We start from the raw sequence: 20356 nt of genomic DNA, 5'->3' as shown, positions 1-20356 counted from the left end.
CCCCCCCGGCAAGCGACCCGCGGGGCCCCGCGCCTCTCCCGGGAGGAGGAGGGCCTCCCCGCGGCGACACCAGGGATGCCGATGGTAGCGGAGCCTCACCGCTCTCCCCCCACGAAGGGGCCGCCGGCACCCCGTACCGGGGGAGCGGCCGTTCCGGCCCCGCCGCCGGCCGGGCCCACTCCCCACCCCGCTCGGGTCCCCGGGGATCCGCGCCAACTCCTCACCTGCGCCCGACTCTCCCCTCCGGGTCGCCGGCCCTTTAACAGCCGCCACGCTCCTATTGGGCGAGCTGAGTGCCTGTCAGCCCTTCCTGCGCGCCTATTGGCGGTCTCTGTCCGCCGCTTCCCCCCGCCAGCCCCGCCCCTCGCCGCCCCGACGCGCCAGGCGGGACGGAATCCCCCCACTTACGCCGGGAACGCGGCAACCCCTGGCCCAGCGGGGCCTCCGCCGTGCGCAGCCCCCAGGCAGCACTGGCTGCAGCGGCTGCTTGTCTTCCTAGTGCCTGCCGGTGATTGGCTGATGGCTGTCAAGGCCCGCCTTTCTCCTCAGTGAGCTTCCGGTGGCGGGGATGGCGGCGGCTCACGGAGGAGCCAGACGGGGCGGTCCCGCCCGCTTTGTCTGAGGGGGCGGTGCGGGCGGGCGGGCCCTTCTCCGCGGCGGCCTCGAAGCGAGGGCGAAGCTCTGTCTGCCGGCGCAGCGGGCCCTGCCTGAGGGAGCGGGTTGGGCCCGCCGGCCTTTCCGCGGCCGCGTAGGGGGCAACCAGAAAACAGCATCTGGAGCCAGTGTGGGCAGCGGGGTTAGGGTGGCAGGGCTCACGCGCAGCAGTTTGCGCTTAAACTGTGCGGCTTGAGTGTATTGTGGGGTTTGAGATAAATAGTGAGGTAATATTTGTAGAAGTACCCTAATAAATATTTTCTGGGAAGCGCCACGTATGGAGGAAAAGGAAAGGAGGGTGTAGAGTGGGGGTCGGTCTCTTCTCCCAAGTCACAGGCGACAGGACAAGAGGAATTGGCCTCAAGTTACGCCAGGGGAGGTTCAGGCTGGATATTAGGAAACATTTTTTGACTGAAAGGGTTATCAGACATTGGAATGGGCTGCCCAGGGAGGTGGTTGAGGCACCATCCCTGGAGGTGTTCAAAAGACAGGTTGATGTAGTGCTGGGAGGTATGGTTTAGTGATGATGCTTCTTGTTTGTTGTGCGGGTGTCTATTTTTGTCAGTTTGGTTGATGGTCGGACAAGATGATCTTTAAGGTCCCTTCCAACCTAGAAGATTCTGTGATTCTGTAAGCCACCATGTGAAACGCTTCTGTGGGTCTTTCTGGTGTGGGCCCTCATTGCCTCCTCAGCCACACGTGAAGGGTCTGGCACTTGCTCTTTATATTGCAAGCCGTTGCCTTGGTAACGTAACCTTTGTGCAGGCACTACTTGCAGATAGAGAATTCAAAATATTTTTTTCCCTACAGTTTGCAGCCTCTGCCCAACCTGATGCATGAATGTGTTATTTTGCATATTTATTAACAGTTACTTGCTCAGTCCTTTCAAATCCAAGTTACAGGCGTATTCAGTATTTGGACTTGAGCATTGTCACTGGTTGGAGAAGTTACTTGATTAATATAGCTTCTAGTGATTATAATTGTGTGATGAAACAACAAATCTCCTTTAAAATGCTATTTTCCAGTTTCAGTCAATGCTTCTGTCAGTGAATTTCCTGAAAATATTTCATAGAATCATAGAATCATAGAATGGTTAGGGTTGGAAGGGACCTCAAAGATCATTGAGTTCCAACCCCCCTGCCATGGGCAGGGACACCTCCCACTACAGCAGGTTGCTCAAGGCCACATCCAGCCTGGCCTTGAACACTTCCAGGGATGGGGCATCCACAGCTTCTCTGGGCAACCTGTTCCAGTGTCTCACCACCCTCGTAAAAAATTTCTTCCTGAGATCTAATCTGAATCTTTTTTCTTCCAATATTTTCTTCCATATTTATAGAAACTAGATGTGGAAAGGCTATGAATTTTATTAGCTTATTTACAGTAACGATAGTTTTGCTGCCATGCTTACCCATTTTGTACTGAATATCATGAAACTTCAAAAAGGAAAATAGCAAGGAGTAGGGTAGCAAGACCATGCCCCATTGCTGGCAATACGTTATACAGGGATATTTCTCATTAAGACCTATGTATAAACGAGGCTTCAACTTAGATTATTACTGGTATTTTGACAGTGCTCAGAAATAAGGTGCGAGTGTGCCCTAAAGGTCTTGCAAGCTGGTTCAAACTAGATTCAGGTGCAAGTACGTGGAAAAATGATAGAGAGGGAAAGTCATTAACAGTCTGAACCTCTGCCAGTCTGCAAAAATAATTACTGCTAATTATATCTCATTGAGTATCCTTCTTTTATTGTGAAGCACTAGAATGCTAAACATGATTAGTGTCCATTAAAATAATTTGAAGTAGGAAACAAATGATTTCCTGGGGTGCACATAATTATAAATAGCTCTACTTTCTCCCCCTATTGTGATTCCAGTATTACAGAGATGATTGATCACGGGTGAAAGCTTTTGGTATGTACCAGCTTCGTCCAGCAAAAATCCTTGGACTTCCTTAATTCACGTGAACTGTCTTGAATATATGTGTAATTTATGTGTATTTTATTCATTAAATCCAGACTCTGCTTCCTTAATGACAATGAGAAAAGCCCAACCATACGGCCAACTTCAGGTAAAAACTGTGCAAGTCCATGGTGAATTTCCTGGATCTGTAGAGCATACACAGGCAATTTTCTTCTGCTTGTGCACAACTACAGCTCTCAAATTTGGTCCGAGTATCCCTTCATTGTTCAATATAAGCTTTTAACGTTTTGAACACTGTTGGAATGTTTTGTATGTCTCCAAATGGCTTTTGCTAGCAGTGGGCAAAGGCCTGAGATTGTTGGAATGTTAGTTTCTATTGTTGTAACTCGATAATCTATACAGAGGTTTGAAGGACACAGAATATTAAGTCCCAGAAGAATACAAGGCAACACAGGGCTCCTTCACTAGGAGCTCCTTCACCTCATTAGAAAGATTGTAGGTTTGCTGTATTTTGAAACTCACTAAAAAAAAAAATCAGACCTGAGGAGGATTCTGTTGCTCGGTGCTTTTATTTCACAAAAGAATGAACATCTCGGCAAACATGTAGTATCATACTTTCCACGTATCAGCAGAGCCCAGGCAGCAGCAAAATGTTACTGATCTCTATTGGGTGTTAGAAGGGAAAAAAAGTAAATTGAGCATAATGTTCAGTTACAAATACTGTCAAATACATCCCTGTATTCAGTCTGTTTTAATTAAAATAGATCTTGTGCTGCCTCCTGTTGGTCACCTACAAACAGAAACATCTAAAATTAGACTCCACATTACCAACTGCACATTCTATAGCCTATACCTTATCTACTACCTACGACTAATCAGAGGAGGTATACAGCTTTTCTCATGGAGTAATACCAGAAATAAATCTGACCCAGTAAATCTATTTCATTTTGTGAATATAATGAATTTTTAACAGCAGTAAACTGGCTTACTACAAATGTATTTAGAATATAGAAAATAAATTCATTAGTACATAAATAATAGAGTAATCATCAGGTCTGTGCAAACATAATTAATATAAACACCTGAATAATTGATATTTATTATAACAACTAAACCAGTATGATACCATTAGCAAAGTGCCATAATGTTTTGATAGCATTCTTTAAAAATTAAGATTATCCAATATAATCATTACTGGATATTAAAATTCCACATACAATATATATTATCTTCATGTATATTATACTGGTCATGCTTATAGTGTGTTCTGTGACATAGAATACTATTAGAAATGTTTTGGTTACATCATTTAAGTGCAAATAGTAGAGTATAACTTTACATGCAATTTGTGTTTTAAACATCTTACTGTATTTCAGTGAGAACATACATAATCATTAATATAACCATCGACTATTTTTAGAGGAAGGTACCTTTTCATAAAGTACTGTGAGCTTTGAAAAGACAGAAAAGATGTAGAAAAACTTGCTTTGGACTGTTTTTGTGATTTTTTTAAAATTGCATAACAGCTGCATAAAGTAGACTGAAAAATCTGTTTGATCCAGACCTACAGCAGTTACTCATGCAAGTAATCCATATTCTTCTGAGTAGTGGAGTTGACTTCACTGAGATTTCTTACATCATTAGTGAATAATTACAGGATTCGGAGCTTAGGCCCCTAATTCTATTATAAAGCCTTGGTTTTCACCATGAGTTTCTAACACTTCTTCTGCACTGAGTTCTGCTACCAGATTTAACTCTCTGTATGCGAAATTGTGGCAAATGACCCTTTTTTCCTCTGTGAGAGTCGCAGTACAGGCTTACCTGCACAACTGAAGAAAATTCATACCGTTTCACAGTAACGTTTCTGTAAGCAATGGTATGAAGTAACTGACACTACTACATTATTTCCTGATCACTGAGTAAGAGAGTTCAACTCCATTTGAAATCCACGAATGATTTGTCAAACTGGGAACTGACATTAGTTCCTGTGCAAATGTAGCATAGAATATTAAAGAAGCATGTCTATTTTCCAAATTAAGCTTTGTTCAGTTTTCACTAGACATACTAATAATGAGTAATTTACCACATACGTCATTGCTCTGGCTGATGTCATATGCCAGAGGCTTATACATATAGCAAGTAGCTGGATGGAAGACTGCCAAAAAAAATTTGCTGTAAGGAAAAACTTGGAGGCAAGAACGTCACCTGAATTACTGACTCGGCGTTTATGTGACCCAGCAATTTGGTCATGACAGTGGCAATTAAAAAACCTCATAATTCTCTAGTCTCTTCCAATTTGCATAGCTATTTATACCCATGTGCTATGGGCATAATATGTCACTTTTCTCATTGCATAAATTGCATACTTGTACTACTTGGGTGTAAAAACAACACAAAAACACAAACAGAGGAGAATTGGGCCTTGTATTTTTGTTGAAGTGACAAGTTGCAATATTTAATGATTAATGAAGTCTCTATACTACCACGAGTAGCCTTACTAGTGCTATTGTTCTCCTGTATTTCTATCAATTTTTCTCCTACTGTTTCACTAAGCGGGAATAGAATTCTCCATCTCTCCTAAACTATTCAATACATTTGCTTTGCACTAACAAAAACTAGTTGTGTTCCAGTATAAAAATGCTTGCATTTCAGTATGGTGACGGTAAAGGTTACCTGGCTAACTGTAGTTCTAATATGATTTGGAGACTCACTATGAAAAGAGCAAAATAAATGTGGAAGTTGCCTGAAATACTATAATAAAAAGCTATTAACTTCTACAGAACTCACACGCATCTTAATACAAATAAATTATTGAGTGGGAGAGTTCCAGTCTATTATTATGTTGTCCAAGTGTGCATAATTTTCATTTACATCCTTATGAAAATATTTATGATGAATGTTATCTAAATTTATAAAGGTTTATAATGACAAATTTTAGTCAATTACAGAACTGGAGCTTTCCATTGTTTACCGTTCAAAACAGGAGTATATTGTTTGGCAATATTAAGCTTTAAGCATCAATACTGAGCTTGACTTTTGCAAAAAGTACATGCAGTAGTGATGTGATAATAAACTTACCACGGTCATCGCAAGCCATATGAAAGATGTTTTAGGCATCTCACTAAATTTTGTTCATTTTTAAACTGCTTGGAAAAGATGTGCTTATATATTTAAAACCATTCTGTCTGGCATAAGACAACCTTACTGCTTAAACAATACTTATGTGGAACATAAGGACTCCCAATATCTTACTCAAATAGCTGGAAAGAAAGAAACTTCTCAGGCTGTGGAAGATTACTAATGAATTTATGAAACCTAGCTAATTTCAGTGTCCTTATGTCAGACACTGTATGAATGAGATCAAATTGACTTCATAATGTATGCCTAGCCTAATATTAATACTAAAAGTCCATTACAATTTTAACATTATAATAGATGACTACTGAAAGTTTATCAAGCAATATATTGTGTTTATCATGTAATATTTTAACACTTAAAATTACCATGAAGTTCAAGGTGAAAGTCTTTTAATTAATTTAAGTCACTACAGAAATTAAAAAAGGAATTCTTTCACTTCAGAAATACTATTTACTCTGACTTTAAACATGGGGATTTATATTTGTAACTTTGTACGTTATGTATGACAAGATACAAATTTTTCCCATAGTTAACCGAAGCAACAACTAAAATTTCTTTTACAGCTTGCTGCTGTAGGCAGCCTAGTGGCTGCTTAGTAGATAGTGCTGGAGACTTCAGAGATGGAAGACTTATTTTAGAAAACATCCTGAAGTGCTTTTTCTTTAGTTAACAGCATGACTGAAGCAAAGGTACCACATGAATCATCCACCCTGTAGAAATCTTCCCCACCTTGCACTATGTGATCACAATTTATCTTGCCACAGTTAATGGGATGAAAACAGAAAGTACAGCTACTACTAAGGCACAAGGATGGAGAAAAACTGGTAGAACTGAAGAGCTGAAATAAGATGGTAGGAATTATCAGTCTCTTCAAGTTAGATACCTGGTTTTAATGCTGTGAAGGTCACTTTGGCTCTTGCCCTTGCTAAGGTCATTCTAAGATAAAGCTGACAATGAATTCCTCTTACAGGTTTATGAATATTAAAAAACCCTAAATAAAACAACACTAATGTAGGTTTCTTTTAAACTTCAGTTACATAGGGAAAACAGTATCACAGTCGGTTTTCTCACTCAGCAGTTTGTCTTCTGGGACAACTGTGAATGTTACAGAAATAATGGCACATATTACAATTAATTCCTCATGACAATGCTTTTTTTTTAAAATATAATATTTTGCAAAATATTCAGATAATTACAGAGAAGACTTGCATATAAAATTAAGTAAATGATGAGCCTGAATGACAATTTAATGGACTCTCCCAAAAGCAATTCTATAGCATACAATTTAAACTGAAGATTTAAACAAAACAGAACATATTTTTCGGTCTGTAAATTAATACCTAAATATCTGTTCTAAAACTTGTGCATTCAAATAGATTCTTTTAACTCAGGAGTTTCAAAATTCTCCAGAGCAAATTGTCAGTACAGATGACCAGGGGTCCCTATATTTATTAAACTGAATGACCTGACAGTAAAACTCAGTTAAGGCTCTTGGCATTGGTGAAACTTCTTCCCACTCAGACCTACTACTGTGGTAGACTTGAACTTCATCTGTGATTTCTTCCGGAGCATAATCACCACCTAATATATAAATTTTGTCTTCTGTCCCAACTGCCCCTGCATTAAAGCCAGCGCATTCAAAAGATCCTTCCCCTTTCCAAACACAGGTTTCTGGGCAAAAACTGTAGACCTTGTAGGTGGAGAGATCACATATGTACAACGTACAGTTCACTGGAACAGCTTTGATTAGAGTTGCGTGGAAAAACTGCCCAAATTCTGCTACAAGCTCAGACCACTGATCAGTCATTGCATTATACTTAAAGAAACAGTCAAGAGATGGATTAAAGGCATCAGTAATCTCTACTTCTGAGCCAAGGACGTAAATTATATTCTGACATGCACTTGCTTCTGGATAGTAGATACCTCTTGGTAATTGGCTTACAGATTTCCAGTCTTTGGAAAGAGGATTATAGGATTCTACATCCAAAAGACTTCGGGTTTCTTGAGCTCCTCTGGTCTTTCCCCCTATTACAAACAGCTGGTTTAATGTTACGACAGACGTGTGCATTGTCCTTGGTTTTTTCATAGCTGACACTATGGAGAATTCATTGCTGACTGGACAGTAGCACCAGGTTTGGTCAGTAGCGTCATGAAATGGCTCAGCAATATGAAGCCTGACAGTCCTATAACAATTCCCTTTGCATCCTCCAGTTATAAATATTTTTTCTCCATAGCTAGATAAACTTGACCCTGGAAGATCAACCATGTGCGTATGTGGCAGTTCTTTCCATTTATCTGTTTTGATGTTGTAGCAGAACGTATGTCTGTTTTCTCCATCTTCATCAGTTTTATGAACAAATATATATTTTTCTGTTGTTGAAGGACGTGCATCTGGAAACAATCCACTAAAGTTTTGCACACTTTTAACTGCATCATTGATTATTACTGAGCAATTAGCACTTTTAAGTAAGTGTTCTTCAGAATGTAGAAAGTCCTGCAAAGTCTTTTCAGGTAACTGGTGTAGTCTCACTTTTTTAATCAAATTAGGCAGATATTTCTGTCGCGTTTCTAAGTTATGTTTGGTCCATTGAAGGACAGCTTTCAACACTGATTCTTCCTCAGGGACATTTAGTTCGTCAGCCTCAAGACATTTTTGCAATATCTCAAAATTCATCTCCAAAAAATCGCTTGATCTGAGTAGCAAGGAAAAGTGATGCTGTACAAAATCTAGCGCATGATCGAATAAGCGGACAGAACCGTAACTTTCTGATAGAGAAAGCAACTGTAAGCAATTCACAAGATCAATACTTTTTATTAGAAAGTCACTGCAAGCTTTGGAAAGGAGTGAAACTTGAAGAAATGACGACAGTTGGAAGAGCATTTCCACATTATCATTTGTTATCTCTGTTTTTCCTGTGTAAGCGTAATCAAGAAAAGCTTTCACTGCCTTGGGTGATAGATTACTAATAGTAACATTGCCATCATCTCGTTCTTTCATATTAACTTCAAACATGGCTCTGTGAATAAAATATAGAAGATACACACAGAAATTAAAGATCTAGCAAACAAACAGCAGAGAACACTGACGTGAGAGGAAGGAGACAATCAGGGATGAGCAGGCTGTATAAATCTAAAATGTGAAAGTTCTCCTAAGTAAGAAAAATGCATTTGCTTGCTATGGTCAAAGAAAAAAAGAGTGGTGATAAGTACATATTCAAAGAGATGGCTCATAGAAGTGATAGCAGCACCTGTGCTTTGTATGACTTTTCACAGAGTGTGATGAAGTCTACAGCTCTCAACGTGAGAGAAAATGTGACATTTTTAGGGGAAGCATCAGTTTCAACAGCTTGAGAAAGAAAGGCTGATTTAAAAAATACGTAATTAAAAAGCTCCATGGTTTAGGTCATACACTGTGGACGAATACAGAAAATTCAGTGAAAAAAAGGCTCCCAAATTGCAGATTGAGCAAATGGCAGGATAGATGATGGGTGCATGCCTTGGTAATAAAAGTGGGTGAGTGGTGAAAGAGGAGAAAAAACATGAGGAAACTTAACTCTTCCTCTAGAGTTGACAAACAGATGTATAGGTACAGGTAGATGTCAGAAAAAATGAGGTTTTGACATAGGATTGCGTGACACAACAAAACGTGCAGAAAGTAGATCATGACTGAACACAAAGACAATGGTTGAAATCGTGGAACAAGCATTATTGATCAGTAGGTTTGTGCAAATTTTATTACAATTTTGATTACTTTATTATTAAATATGTAATAATATTTAACTATTTCACACAATCTAACATGGCAAGATAAAACAATTATGTTTTTTCAAGCCGGTAAGTACTGGCAACAGAATAGCGCTGCAACATCACTTGCCCTGCCCGTCCAGAGCCTAAGCATCAGGCTGTGATAGCAATGGCTTCTGAATTTGACAAAAAATGATAGTAGAGAAAAAATTAGATAAATCATCAAATACTAAGTATATCATCTGGATTATTAATATATCATAGATAGTTCCTATTTAAAAAACCCCCGTATTATGTCATGGCTCAGTTATACAACTAGTATCTGTATAGTATGTGATTTTAAAAATCCCATACTTTTATGAGGGCAAAGAAAAAAATAATCACTATGTATAGCATACTCTTTGGGAAGTGAACATCTGGTAAAGCAGGAACTTGTCTGACCTCCTGAACAAGAACATAAAACTACAAGAAGATAATGTCCCAAAGACCTTTTCACATGCTAACTGACGATCCTTAGAATCCTTTCCTCATTAACCCAAAAGCTATGATGCAAATCTCTAAATGACAGAGTAAAATAGCAACTGAACAATACTAGAACGAGAGCAATCTAGGCAAAGGCTTTTATTCTGAAAGCTAACAAGTAGGGAGCAAAATGTTGCTGAATCTTGGTTTTACACAATGAAACCAAAACAAAAAGAAATCCAAAGGCCAAGGAAGACAAAAGGTGTTTCATTTTAAAATTTATCTAGTGGACCTAGATACTTTTTGTTCCCTGAGCGGGGCATTCCAGGGCAACTTACAAATTTGATGACTGCTGTTACCAACTGTTACATGCAGGGAGAGGTCTCTCCTGGCAAATTTTATGCCGAAGAGCCTGTAGGTAGTGAAAAGGCTATGTATGTTACCATGTGCGTAACTTCAGTTCTAAAAATTACCACTGAAAGCTATTTCATCCTAATACTCCTTTCTACCAGAGCATCTCTGTGCTGTCAAGCAGTAAACACTTGAAATGCAAGTAGTTCTGTGTGTCAGAGGGAAAACAATCTGCTGCTAGAGTGGAGAAATAGCTTATTTAACCTGCATTTCTTCTTTTCTCAGTAGTCCTACGAACACATCTAGCCTATGTCCTGTGTCATATATGGCAGACTCCCACAGACCATAGGATGCTTTGAAAATAACACCTGTCACCTATATATGGGCAACTGAATCAAGCTCATTAAGTCATTCCAGGAGCCCATTTTTTCATTGTTAGGTGTCTTAGCTTTGTGTTTTACTAAAGGGTGTATCTGGAAACAGACTTTCAGTGTGGAGTTGCAAGTGTGAGCCTCACTAACAAAAAGGTTAGCAAGGTTCTTCATAAATTAATATCCTGTATGTGAATGATCTGTCTCTCCCTTAAGAATGTATAGCTTTAAGCACCAGAAGGAAGATCACAGATAATTTCATGCTGAAAGGTGGAAATCTGCACTTCAGAAAAAATATAAGGTATCTGTTGAAATACTTCTGAAGACAAACTCTACTATACTGACCAGTCATCTTAGGCAAACAAAATCCAGCCCCATTCCAAAACCATACCCTATTTATCCACAATTGCTCCATGCAAGGTGTATTTGTAAACAACCTGTTATGTTTCACAATATTAATGTGTCAAAGTACATAGACTGTCCCATACAAAGTCAAACAATACCCTTGCAGACCTTCAAGTACAGGCAACAGGTAAGTCTAAAAAGTTACACAACTTGTGTCAATTCTACCTAAAGCGAAACCACGTGCTTAGTTTGGTATTTCAGAGTATAGACTCCTGTCTGCATCTCAAATTCATAGAAATCTCATGTCACTTTGGAAATACAAACATGTATTTGGGGTATGGTTGGGCATCTAACACTGTAGTCTTGGTCTGGATCACTTTTTTTTCCTACCCTTAATACAATGTTTGAATGCTTTGCTCAAAATTCTGCAGACATGTAAGTTGTGACAATTTATTTTTTAATTTTTGTAATTATATTCCTTTCCTCCCTCCCAGAGAACTTTCAATCCATTTCCTGAAAAGTCATGCCAAAATTAGGTTTACCTGAAAAAATCACTGCATGCTGCCAGTACACAACGATGGCAAGGAATTATTTCATCTTTCACAAGAATTTTAAAGTCAAAAAATATATTTTGTTCTCTGAACTTTTGTAGCACTTTTAGAATTTGTTGTCCATGACCTTCGGCCACTAGGGCATTGATTTTATTTTCAGGAACAGAAATTCCATTGCAAATAGGTCTGCTAATGTAATCCCGTTGATTGGCCATGGTTTCTTCAATGTATTCCTGAAACCAAAATGGAAAAATAAGTACTTGATTCTACAGTCTTACTATTTAAAAAAACCAAATCAATATACCATAAAACAATAACATTCCCAGCATTGAATTTGGTTTATAAGTCCTATGTGCACAGTTCTAAATTTGTGTTAGAAACAACTTTTACAATGAATTTAATTTGATAATACTACTTCTACTTAGCAAAATATATACACATAGCATATTTTGAAAAGTAAAATAGCTGACGTTTCAAAGAACAACTCTATAAATAGTACCCACCTGTAGAAATTTTTTCAATAAAGTCCAAAAGAAGTACAACAAAGAGAGTGTTAAAATTTTTAATGGTCATTTAAGAGAAAGATTAGTCCTAGGTTTACCCTCAAAAAACAAATGCTAATTATTTGATGTAAAATGAAGATGGAAAAGGACAACTTTGCTACATATTTTTAGATTCCAAAAGGCTCAACTGTGTATAACAAACCCCCAAACTCAAAGCAGACCAATGGTCTTTGTTCAGCTTACAGTGTAGAGATACAGGCTACTGAACTGTTTTCCAAGTGGACTCCTGAGTCACTCCAGACTAAAATAACAGAATACAAACAAACACCAGCAGCCTGGCCTCATCACAGGATTGCTAGGGCTTACCAAATGGGGTCATTTAGGCACAGTTTGGTGACAGTGCAACTTTGAGCATTTAGTCAATTCACACTGGTTTTCTCTCACACCTCTAGTCTTGCTGTAAAGCTGGATGTTTGCTTAAAGCTTACACTGCACGCTGTGTGCTTCCTTCACAGTGACGTAAATTAAATGGCTTCAGAATGGATTTGGCGCCAGGGGAGGTTCAGATTGGATATTAGGAAAAATTTTTACACTGAAAGGGTTATTAAGCATTGGAATGGGCTGCCCAGGGAAGTGGTTGAGGCACCATCCCTGGAGGTATTTAAAAGACAGGTAGACATAGTGCTTAGAGATGTGATTTAGTGATGGTTTTTATCAGAGTTAGGTTGATGGTTGGACTAGATGATCTTAAAGGTCTCTTCCAACCTAGACAATTCTACGATTCTATGATTCTAAATTTAAGACAGCGCAATCTCCCTTTCAGAAGCCAAGTTTTTCTGGTGAAAATCCCTATACTGAAGTGCATTGTTTGTACAGTAAATTGGGCTTCACTATTTTTTACAATAAAAATATTTTACTCCATTTTGACAAAATAAAGAAGCTTTAAACATGAGTATATTTTATTTATACGTATTTAAAGAGCTATTTCTACTGCTACAGATGCATAAGCTGCTCTTACTGCAAATTTGAGTCAAGTTTGCCTATTTTAAATCTTAAGGAAACATTCCAAGGTTTTTCTATTGCAGGATTCTGCTTCCACAATTCCAATTACAATTAGCAGCAGATAATGGCCCACCTGAATTGACAAAGAAGGGGATAAAAAAATTCCAAGCCAAACCCAGAAACCAGAAAAATATTGGTTTTGTTTTCTAATTTCATGAAAAGGTTTATCTGTTAAAGTGATACAATCAGAGCAAACTAAGCCATCAGGTAGTCTTCTTTGTGGGAGTTAATTTCATAGCAGACTGATCTATACTTTATCTAGTCAGGTAGCTCCAACCACAAATAGACCTCCATGTCTCCTGGAATAGAAGAGATCCATTGATCTTGCTGCCAGCACTGGCACCTTTGGAGCAGGCATCTTCTCCTTCCCATGGCCAGACAATCTCACGTATTCACTCTTTCCATTCTAAGCCTGAGGAACTAGGAAAATACAGAAGAACAAGACCACCGTTTATTCTGATAATGTATGGCCTCATAAACCCCAACTTCCATAAATCATAAAGCTTTTTTGTATGTCAGAATTCTCTAGAATACCTTTTTCTTATGAACTTAACTGAAAAGCCTGTTCCTCAAAGGCTGAATCTTTAAAAGCAGAGTTGTTTCAGCAAAATTAGTTTCCCACATTTGAATGAAACTTAAAAAAAAGTAAGTGAATTCCAAGGTTTATTTGGCATCATGTAAAGTAACACTTCTGAAGGAAATGTAAACCTTTTCACAAAATTTTGTAATTAATAATAGACAGTAGATGTGTTCCTCCTTTTACACGCAGATTCTACAGCAAGCTCTGACCTATTATTTGGTCTCTGTAAGTAAAATTACCAATTTGAGCAATATTAATCTTTGTATAATGAACACAGAACCATCTAATGTCATCAAGTCCATCTCTACTATTTTAGGCAAAGATATCATATAACCACTTTCATAAAAGCAGTCTACGTTTCAGAAAGTTTCTTTTACTGCCACTATTTCTGCAGAAAGACCATACCGGTACATTGGTACCAAGACTACAAACCTTCTTTTAATTACATAATCAATTTATTAATACTTATATATATTTGTTCTTCTGTCAAAATTGTCATCTCACTGAATTTTCCTTTGCATATTTATTCACTCACAATTCTCAAGAGCGTTGATATCCCTTCTCAGCTGTTATTAGAATGAACAACTGTCAAACTTTCCAAGGTCCATTTATAAGACTGAATTTTTGTTTTCCTTATTATTTCTTGCAGTTTTCTCTTTATCCACTCCAGTTTGATCTTGTATTTCTTTCACTGATACCAGATTTGCTGTACAGCATAATGGTTAAGATCTCATCAGTGTCTCAGTTCTCCATTTTGCAGGTTATCCAGTGCATCCTAGTCTGTAATAGCAGTGTCTCCTTACTTTTTATTAAAAGCATATTTCAGCAGTGTACATCTAATGTTTTTGTCCATCGTTAAGGAAGATACTTATGAATACTGTGCTATGGCTTAGCCTAATTCATGGTCCCTTCCACTCCATTAAAAAAATAAATATTAAAAAATTCAATTCTCACCTCCCTTGTAGCCAATTCCCGCTTTATTGGTAATTTTCATACTAATTTACCACTTTACTGAATCTGTCGATGATTTTAGAGCCCTCCAAAATACCTTAACAATTCAGCTAAAACTTGGTATGTTAAACAAGGCCAACTAGCATTTATAATTATTTAATGCATTCTTCTACAAAGCCATATGAATTAACTGTTATCTTTATAAATATTTTATCAAGCTACTGTCAAAATGGCAGAAAACATAGGGGGTGCAGACACACATTACGTAGATGCAGAGTTCAGGAAAGCTGGGCGATGAACCTTCCAATTAAAAAGTCTGGGTTTTTTTTACACAGGAGTCCAAAACCAACCAAGACAGCCATTTTCAGAGTATCTTAACAGGCATACACTAAAATCATAACTATTGCAATATGACTCCTAGAGATGGTGTTCATATCCATTCCAGATGTGTAACAGCAGAGCAAACAGAACCGCGGAGTGAACTTTGAGGAGAGAATGAAGCATGAGCACCTAGATGTGGACACAGACTGACACTGGAGAAGACTTAAACCAAAGTGTTTTGATCACTTTATAATAGTAAGATAAAAATATACATATAAATATATGTGACTTTGTAATAGCACAGGCGACGTTGTGTTGTGAAAGTATTGAGCATACTTAAGTATCGTATGTAGGCAAGTGAGCACTTTGTCAGAAAAAGCATGTTAGGACCACGTCTGCCTGGCAATAAACATAACCAAACCCTTGTAATGGGACTGAAGCCTGAGACTGTTCCCAGCACAGTGGACCCCAATCTTACACGAGGCATGCATTCATTCAGACCACACAAATAACAACCGGTGTGTAGATGTTCTCTGCCCTATCAACGCAGCTGGCAAAAATAATCCACACTCAACCTTTATTTGGTGCTTTACTCCTTACAAACAATCGTAAAATAATCTATCTGCTTTACGTCAAAGCACAATACAGCTGTGCTACAGCACTCTCTGTGCAGCACTCTCTCATCAATAAATAATGAAAAAAGAATATTAATTCTTAATAGTTCTTAGCAGATATGAGAAATAAATTGTTCTTCAAGAGAACATTACCTTTGTCACTTAGCCTTCTCCCACCTTGGATAGCATGTCTGACTAGATAGCAGGATTTTAAAAAAGAAAAATCTTAAATGCTGGTATTTTACAGCGTACTTTATGTACTGAGGAAGAAAGAATTAAGACCAACGAAGATAAAGAAATAGTATACATTTCTCTAAAGAAGCGGTAGATTTTTTTTTCATACACAATGTTACTGTACAGTTAAAGTAAGTTCTGAAAAGGTCAAGGTCAGCATTTTAAATCTAATATTAAAAGTAAGTATTATATTATTAACTCTACTATATACCCATCAAGATGATTTGCTATTTTCACTCCTTATCTATTCAAAGGAGAAGAAATTAGTAATTTGTTAATTTTTAAGGACACCACTCGCCACTGCACACCTAATTTAACAGCACCTAATTTAATATTCAGCAAGATGAATATGAGTGGAACAGGTACCTAAAGGATTATTGTGCCTGACAAATTTGGTGGCCTTTTACGATACTGCCACAGACTTGGTAGACAAGGGCAGAGCAACTGACGTCATCTACCTGGACTTATGCAAAGCATTTGACACTGTCCCACACGACATCCTGGTCTCAAAATTGGAAACCCACGGATTCGATGGATGGACCACTCGGTGGATAAGGAGCTGGCTGGACGGCCGCACCCAAAGGGTGGCAGTCAACGGCTCAATGTCCAGGTGGCAGCCAGTAACGAGTGGTGTTCCACGGGGGTCGGTATTGGGACCAGTACTATTTAACATCTTTGTTGGAGACATGGACAGTGGGACAGAGTGCACCCTCAGCAAGTTTGCTGATGACACCAAGCTTGGTGGCACAGTTGACACGCTGGAGGGAAGGGATGCCATCCAGAGGGACCTGGACAGGCTGGAGAGGTGGGCCCGTGCAAATTGCATGAGGTTCAACCAAGCCAAGAGCAGGGTCCTGCACCTGGGACGTGGCAACCCCAGGCACAAATACAGGTTGGGAGGAGAATGGCTGGAGAGCAGCCCTGAGGAGAAGGACTTGGGGGTGCTTATGCATGAGAAGCTCAACATGAGCCGGCAGTGTGCACTGGCAGCCCAGAGAGCCAACCGTGTCCTGGGCTGCATTAGGAGAAGTGTGGCCAGCAGGTCCCGGGAGGTGATTCTGCCTCTCTACTCTGGTGAGACCCCACCTGGAGTGCTGTGTCCAGCTTTGGAGTCCTCAACACAGAAAGGACATGGACCAGCTGGAACAGGTGCAGCGGAGGGCCACGAAGATGATCAGAGGGATGGAGCACCTCTCCTATGAAGACAGGCTGAGGGAGCTGGGATTGTTCAGCCTGGAGAAGAGGAGGCTCTGGGGAGACCTTATAGCGGCCTTTCAATATCTGAAGGGTGCCTATAGAAGAGCTGGGGAGGGACTCTTTGCCAGGAGGTGTAATGATAGGACAAGGGGAAACGGTTTTAAATTGGAAGAAAAAAGATTCAGATTAGATCTCAGGAAGAAATTTTTTACTATGAGGGTGGTGAGACACAGGAACATGTTGCCCAGAGAAGCTGTGGCTGCCCCATCCCTGGAAGTGTCCAAGGCCAGGCTGGATGGGGCTTTGAGCAACCTGCTCTAGTGGGAGGTGTCCCTGCCCATGGCAGGGGGGTTGGAACTAGATGATCTTTGAGGTCCCTTCCAACCCTAACCATTCTATGATTCTATGATTTGATGACACTTCTAAATGCTGAATAAGACAACAAGAGTAGATTGAAATGTAATTAGAAGTACAAAGTTCTATACTTTTATATTGTATTATTGTTTTTACTGTCATTGACTGTCTAAGAATGAAAACAGACAGTAACAGAATTCCAGGTCCCTGTTTGGAAATTTCAATGCAACCGACTCTCACAGCTTTTTAATAAATAACTGAACTTCAAAGAAAATTAATATTCAGCAAATCATTTTTAGACAACCAAAAAAGAGGCATGTGGCATTCTGAGACATTTAATCCACAAAAGTGGCATTTATCAATAATACATGCTGAGACAGTATTCTATGAAGGAAAGATGACACAGAGACTTTAAAGCTTTGGGTTCTTTAGAAGTGATTGAAAAAAAAACGGCATGGAAAAAAACCCCAGCATGGTACCAGTAGGAAGCCGTAAAATCGCACTGATTCCTGGAGGCATTCCAAAAGTGGAAGATTACCTCTCTGCAAGCAGTGATCTTTAATTGCATACCCTCTCACAAACACATGAATCTATTAAGATAAAGAAAATAATCACTTTGACGCACTTAAGATGACCGAACTTTATCCTACAGCTAAATTTCTTAAATTCATCAAGTTCCTTTGGAAATTATGTTCTTACCCAAAAAAAAGTTTAAGAAGTGTAATTTTCATTTTCAGGAAAAAATAAAATTAAATGCCACGCTGTTCTTCTACTTGTGAAAAATAATAACTGCAAATTCTGGAAGAGGAAATGATTGCTTTTACTGGGTTCTGTAGTCAGTCATTTCTGTATGTGAATAAAATACGTGTTTTTTTCAAAACATACGTGCAATATTGAGTGTACTTGTAGAATAATTTAGCATAGCTTATTATCATACCATGTTTTACTTATAACAACAATGTGGTTTTATACTGAATTTATATTTCATAGTATAGACTGCATCTTGATCCTCAGTTTGCACTTACACATGATGCTTATTTTTTAACAAGATCAATAAGCCTACTACTGAAAAAAACTGCTACATGTTTACATCTCTCTAAGTAGAAAGCATGGACAAGCCAAACCTATTAATCAAACCTGAGGGGTTTTTTGGAACTAGGTAAGATCCATATTCCATTAGTATTATCATGTATCAGTAACTAAATATAGATATGGCCACAATTTCCTCTTCAAATTGTGCAGAATACAATGCTTGAAATGTAAGCCTCAGTCAGCCCAATTTGATATTGAGGAATAGCACTGTCTTTTTTTTTTTTTTTTTTTTTGACTGTGCTGAACCCTCCTCTGCTGTCAGTTAACTTTGTCTCTCTCTTTGGCTAATACATAAGGGTGTATGTATGACATCACTTGCTTGACTAATTCATGAAGAAAAATGGGAATATTTTAAAATAAGTGAATTGCACTATTGATTCCTTGCTGAAACATTTTTCCCCAAATGTTACTTCTGTGTTTAAAATATTTTGCAAAGACCTATACTCAGTTATAACTGAGACTTATTTTAGGCAGAAAGACAGCAGTTCTTCTGGCCTATTTAGAAAAGGCACTTTTCCACATTGACAGGGAGCTGGGTATGCTAAACAACAGAAAAAAAAAATGAAAGATTCTACGAAATACCTGAAATAATGTAATTGTCAATATTTTTTGCATCATTTGTACATGGTCAATCTAGAACAGTTAAAGCATAAATATTTCTGAAGGCAAGCAACAGAAAGGAGGGTTGTAATTTTCCAAACAGACCCTAAAGTTTTAGCCATGGCCCAACTTCAAAATCAAAGGGTAAACACAATTATTACCTCTCGATGATTTACAGATGGCCTATAATTGAGGGCCCACATGAATCCCAGGTCTGACAACCATTACAATTCTTAGCACGACAGCAAAACACAGTATATAAAGGGCTTTTTGTTTGGACGCGTTGTTTATAAGCCAGGCTCAAACCAGGGCTGTGCATCTCCTGTGCGAACAATTCCCTCCTCTCTCCAGCCAGCACAGAGCAGCACGGCCCGGGGGAGGCCCAGGGGACACCCCGCCGCTGCGGTTCTCGGGCCCTCAGCTCTGCCGGGGCCGAGCCGACTCCCCAGCAGCACGGAGGTACCGATGGCAACGATGGGGCCGGAGACACCGGGGCAGGGCCGGGATCACCTGCCGTTACCGGCGCCACCACCCCCAGCGGCGCAAACGCGGCCTTGTCTGGGGCGAAGCCGGGGCAGACGGAAGCGTTACAAGGAAATTACGTTCTTTTTGCCAGGGCCGGGGTTATCAGCCACCCCAAACCGCACAGGTACACGATCGCCCCGCGACCGCCCCACTCCCCGCCGGTCCCGGCCCCTCCAGCGCCAACAGCCCCACCATGGCCTCCGCCCCCCGCCCCGCCCGCCGGCGGGAGGGCAGCAGCCTCAGCGCCCGGACTGCGCATGCCCACCCCGCCCGCGCCTGCGCCCCGCGCCGCCTCCCTTCATTCTAAGGGAGGACTCATTCCGGCAGGACAGCCGGGATGCCGCAAACGGGCTTCCCCTTCTGTCACGGCGCGGCCGCCGGGCCTGGCCACCGGATGTGGCGGTCTCCAGCGCCGCCGCCTCTCCGCCGTCGGCCAAGAGCTCGCCCCCCCCACTTCGGGCTCCCTCCGAACAGCGCGCACCCACCTGCCGCCAACACCAGCAGCTCGCCGACCCGTCTGGCCCACCCGCCGCACCAGCAGCGCCAGCAGATTGGCTGCTTCCGGTGTCATTCTCCCGTTTCTTGCACTCGCAGTGGCTCTCCCGGCCGTCAATCCACGCGAAAGCCCGCCTACTCTCCCGAGCGGGTACCTCTCCGGGCCCTCTGACGACAGCGCGGGTGTCGCTCAAGCCGCAGGCACCGCCTTTTCCCTGATAAGTCGGTACCTGGCGCATTCCCCTGTCACTCACCGGGAGTTCTGATACCGGATTGGTCACCGCGCATCGAGG

At 40.3% G+C, this 20356-nt stretch overlaps 3 protein-coding genes across 8 annotated transcripts in view; 1 reads left to right on the top strand and 2 right to left on the bottom strand.

Annotated features, from left to right (window-relative positions):
* Window positions 1-308, bottom strand: part of MSANTD4 (Myb/SANT-like DNA-binding domain containing 4 with coiled-coils) — an 8946-nt gene extending 8638 nt beyond the window's left edge. Inside the window, exon 1 of one of the 4 annotated variants that reach the window (XM_014966150.1) lies at window positions 225-308. The gene's annotated coding sequence lies outside the window, so the exon portion shown is untranslated. Of the gene's footprint in view, window positions 1-99 lie in introns of all 4 variants that reach the window. The other 3 variants (XM_014966155.1, XM_014966151.1, XM_014966153.1) reach the window with 3 other exon arrangements.
* On the top strand, window positions 76-752 carry LOC106902364 (predicted GPI-anchored protein 58). Its single transcript, XM_014965767.1, has 2 exons — window positions 76-508; window positions 550-752. Exons 1-2 carry the CDS (start codon window positions 76-78, stop codon window positions 750-752), a joined length of 636 nt encoding a protein of 211 aa, XP_014821253.1.
* A 2366-nt stretch (window positions 753-3118) lies between these two features.
* KBTBD3 (kelch repeat and BTB (POZ) domain containing 3) lies at window positions 3119-20267 on the bottom strand. 3 transcript variants are annotated; one of them, XM_014965782.1, is made up of 4 exons: window positions 20054-20267; window positions 13174-13520; window positions 11527-11768; window positions 3119-8728 (listed from the first exon to the last, which is right to left on the bottom strand). In XM_014965782.1, exons 3-4 carry the CDS (start codon window positions 11748-11750, stop codon window positions 7108-7110), a joined length of 1845 nt encoding a protein of 614 aa, XP_014821268.1. In that variant the 5' UTR covers window positions 11751-11768; window positions 13174-13520; window positions 20054-20267; the 3' UTR covers window positions 3119-7107. The 3 variants fall into 3 exon arrangements, with proteins under 3 accessions (XP_014821268.1, XP_014821267.1, XP_014821269.1); XM_014965781.1 differs by lacking the exon at window positions 13174-13520; XM_014965783.1 differs by lacking the exons at window positions 13174-13520; window positions 20054-20267 and adding an exon at window positions 12039-12584.
* Between the last annotated feature and the right edge of the window lie 89 nt (window positions 20268-20356).

Source organism: Calidris pugnax, unplaced genomic scaffold, assembly GCF_001431845.1.
Source record: "Calidris pugnax isolate Ruff unplaced genomic scaffold, ASM143184v1 scaffold20, whole genome shotgun sequence".
In the NCBI taxonomy this organism is placed as follows: domain Eukaryota; kingdom Metazoa; phylum Chordata; class Aves; order Charadriiformes; family Scolopacidae; genus Calidris; species Calidris pugnax.
This window is presented reverse-complemented; position numbering and strand designations above follow the sequence as displayed.

Excerpts from the sequence above, each read along its gene's own strand:
- LOC106902364 (XM_014965767.1), top strand. The coding sequence starts at position 76 with ATGCCGATGGTAGCGGAGCCTCACCGCTCTCCCCCCACGAAGGGGCCG. Across the intron at positions 509-549 it reads TGTCTTCCTAGTGCCTGCCG|TGAGCTTCCGGTGGCGGGGA; the intron begins GTGATTGGCTGA and ends CTTTCTCCTCAG.
- KBTBD3 (XM_014965782.1), bottom strand. The coding sequence starts at position 11,750 with ATGGCCAATCAACGGGATTACATTAGCAGACCTATTTGCAATGGAATT. Across the intron at positions 8,729-11,526 it reads GCATGCAGTGATTTTTTCAG|AGCCATGTTTGAAGTTAATA; the intron begins GTAAACCTAATT and ends TTTTATTCACAG.